This window comes from Blennius ocellaris (genome assembly GCF_963422515.1).
Source record: "Blennius ocellaris genome assembly, chromosome: 13".
NCBI lineage: Eukaryota > Metazoa > Chordata > Actinopteri > Blenniiformes > Blenniidae > Blennius > Blennius ocellaris.
Genome location: NC_137662.1, coordinates 20,270,529 through 20,273,732, shown reverse-complemented (window position 1 = coordinate 20,273,732; position 3,204 = coordinate 20,270,529). Strand labels below are relative to the sequence as shown.

General features: G+C 45.8%; 1 protein-coding gene across 1 annotated transcript; it reads left to right on the top strand.

The window, feature by feature from the left end:
• Nucleotides 1-687: 687 nt before the first annotated feature.
• On the top strand, nucleotides 688-2,652 carry chrm3a (cholinergic receptor, muscarinic 3a; the record flags this gene model as incomplete). The annotated part of the gene is made up of 1 exon (XM_080507339.1): nucleotides 688-2,652. One exon carries the CDS (start codon nucleotides 688-690, stop codon nucleotides 2,650-2,652), a length of 1,965 nt encoding a protein of 654 aa, XP_080363465.1.
• Between the last annotated feature and the right edge of the window lie 552 nt (nucleotides 2,653-3,204).

Sequence of the window (3,204 nt, the reverse complement as noted above, 5' to 3'; positions counted from 1 at the left end):
GCATGATACATTTCAAAGCCTAACTCACTCCCTGAAAGCTCTCCTTTCAGGCGTAACAAAAATAATAGAGTATCTCCAAAGGTCTTTGGTTTATTTCACAAAAAATCAATCAACAGTTTTACTACAGGATTACCTCAAAACATATCTCTAGAAAACCACCGTCGCAAGGCCTAATATTTTACATGCACACTTTTCTTCACTGTCCTCCTACGTTACCTGTGTGCAAGCGAAATATCTGCAATTTGCTTGGTGTCATGAGAAACAGGTGTTGATTACAATCTAGCTCTCTCACTGTAATTGTTGCCTGTCTGGCCTCATTGATTCAGATGTCGAATTATAATTCAATATATGACTTGAAATGTGTTTACAGAGTGCATACAAATCATGCAAAATGAAGTTACATGTAATGATTTTAACAGGAAAGACAAATTAGATCCAAATGCTCATGTCCAATTGCACACACGTTTTGAAAAACAGGTTTCTAGCCTCACCTACTGGAAATCATTGTGAATATCAGCTACTCATGTGTTTTTTTTCTCCTCTTCATTTTCTCTCTGTCACTTCCCCCCCCCCCCCACCCACCCTTGACTTTTTTCCTCTCATGCTATGACCTTGTTCCACCCCTTTCTATGTCCTTTTCTACATGCCCACACTGTCTCTTTCTGCAGAATATGCCAGAACACAACAATGAGCTCCAACAGCACAGACCCTGGTCTCTTCCTGACTGCCAACGCCTCAACACCAACAGCTGGAGTCTTTCCTCATTCCGACGCGTTCCACCAACGAGGAACTGGCAGAGGACCTTGGTTGGATTTTTATGTGAATACTCTTGATGATAATTCCTCCACCAGCAATCTCTTAAACATCACCTCCGAACTGCAAAATGGGAATGGGACAACACCCCCCGATCCCTTGGGTGGCCACCCTGTGTGGCAGGTGGTCCTCATTGTCCTGCTGACAGGGATGTTATCACTGGTCACCGTCATCGGCAATATACTGGTGGTGGTATCCTTCAAGGTCAATCGCCAGCTAAAGACAGTCAATAACTACTTCTTGTTGAGTTTGGCTGTTGCTGACCTCATCATCGGGGTGATTTCCATGAACCTCTACACAGCTTATCTTGTGATGGGCTACTGGGCAATGGGCAACTGGGCGTGTGACCTGTGGTTGGCAATCGACTACGTGGCCAGCAATGCATCAGTTATGAACTTATTAGTCATTAGCTTTGACCGCTACTTTTCAATCACCAGGCCGCTGACATACAGAGCTAAGAGGACCACTAAAAGAGCCGGGATCATGATCGGACTAGCCTGGTTTGTTTCTCTAGTTCTGTGGGCCCCAGCCATCTTGCTGTGGCAGTATTTTGAGGGGGAAAGAACAGTACCGTCTAATCAATGTTACATCCAGTTTCTCACAGAGCCCCCAATAACCTTCTGTACAGCTATGGCAGCTTTCTATTTGCCCGTGACAATAATGAGCATTCTCTATTGGCGTATATACAAGGAGACCCAAAACCGCTCGAAAGAATTAGCTGGTCTTCAAGGTTCTGGGTGTCGTGGAGTGGTCGGTGGTAAAGGTGGGAGTGGTGGTGGTGGTGGTGGTGGGAGATCACGTTTTATTCATCAGACAGGAAGCTCGAGAAGCTGCAGCAGTTATGAGTTGACAAGACTGTCCAAGAGGAAGAGCACATGTCGGGAGCTGGTTGGCCGGTTCCACTGCTGGCCAGGGGTTCGTTCTTGGAGACCTGGTAGTACAAGGCAGGGGGACACTGATCCAGACCAGAGCAGTAGTGACAGCTGGAACAACAATGATGCTGCTGCCTCTTTAGACCACTCCGGTTCTTCTGAGGATGAGGACTGTGGTGGTAAAGAGATGATCTCCCAGAGTCATACAATTTTTTCCATTGTTCTGAGCCTGCCCGGCATGAAGGCCGCTGTTAACTCACAGCTCACCTCATGTGAGGATCTGGATGCAGCCTCAGAGGAGGATCCCCTGAGAGGAGCAGAATATAATCGAGACAGCCTTTCAGCAGTCAGCACTAACACCCCCACCACCATCACTCCAGACGGGACTCACAATTTCGAAAATAGCTACCATCAACGTTTCTGTTCACGAAAGAGTCAATCTCTGACGACAAATCAGGAAACCCTGAACCAAGGAACTATGGATGATACCCCAACAACTGCCGCAACTACTACCAACAACAGTACCGCCACCGTCCCTGCCACTAAATCCCCCTCTGTCCCGATATCCTTCAAGGACGCAGCGCTGGCCAAGCGTTTTGCAGCCCGAGCTCGCACCCAGATCACAAAGAGGAAGCGCATGTCTTTAGTGAAGGAGAAAAAGGCAGCTCAAACTCTCAGTGCCATCCTCTTTGCTTTCATCATCACGTGGACACCGTACAACATCATGGTACTCATCAACGCCTTCTGTCAAGTTTGCATCCCAGAGACCCTGTGGGCGGTGGGATACTGGCTGTGCTACGTCAACAGCACAGTCAACCCCATGTGCTACGCGTTGTGCAACAAGACTTTCCGTACAACCTTTAAGATGATACTGTTGTGCCGCTGGGACGAGAAAAAAAGAAGGAAGCAGCAGTTCCAGCAGAGGTCAGTGGTCTTCCACAAGAGGATTCCTCGCGAATCTACGTAAAGCAGTGAAAGTCTGTACTGTTGAGATTAGAGTTCAAAAAGATTAAACATGGGACAAGGAAAAAGAATGAAGCATCTTCAAAGTTGTTTCTGTGGGGATTCTTTACCTAGAAATCCTAAATGTTTCCTTTGCTGTGATGTCGAACACAGCAGTCCTATGTGGTGGTTTTGCAGTATGTGTTTGTGTCGGTGCATCCATTTAGCAAAGCTGTAACTGTGTGTGAAAGTTTGCATTAAGTGAGGCCTGAAGATGGAAATGTTGCTTCTGTCCTTGAAGAACTAATTTCCTATTACTCTGGAACAGCCAAGAGACAATGGACTGAGTGGGTTATTAAAAAAAATAAATAGAAAAGGGCTTTAAAATGCATTTGCAGGAGGAATATTGAAGTGCAATTGACACAAATGAAAGGATGTCTTTGTCATGGGGTTGGGTATTCACCTTTCTTGTAATTTTTTTTTTTCTGTGGGTAGCTACCTAGATCTGTAATGTGCAGAGTGGTTTTGCAATTCAAACAAAACTATGTATCTGTAAAGTGTCACTGAGAGCCAAGAT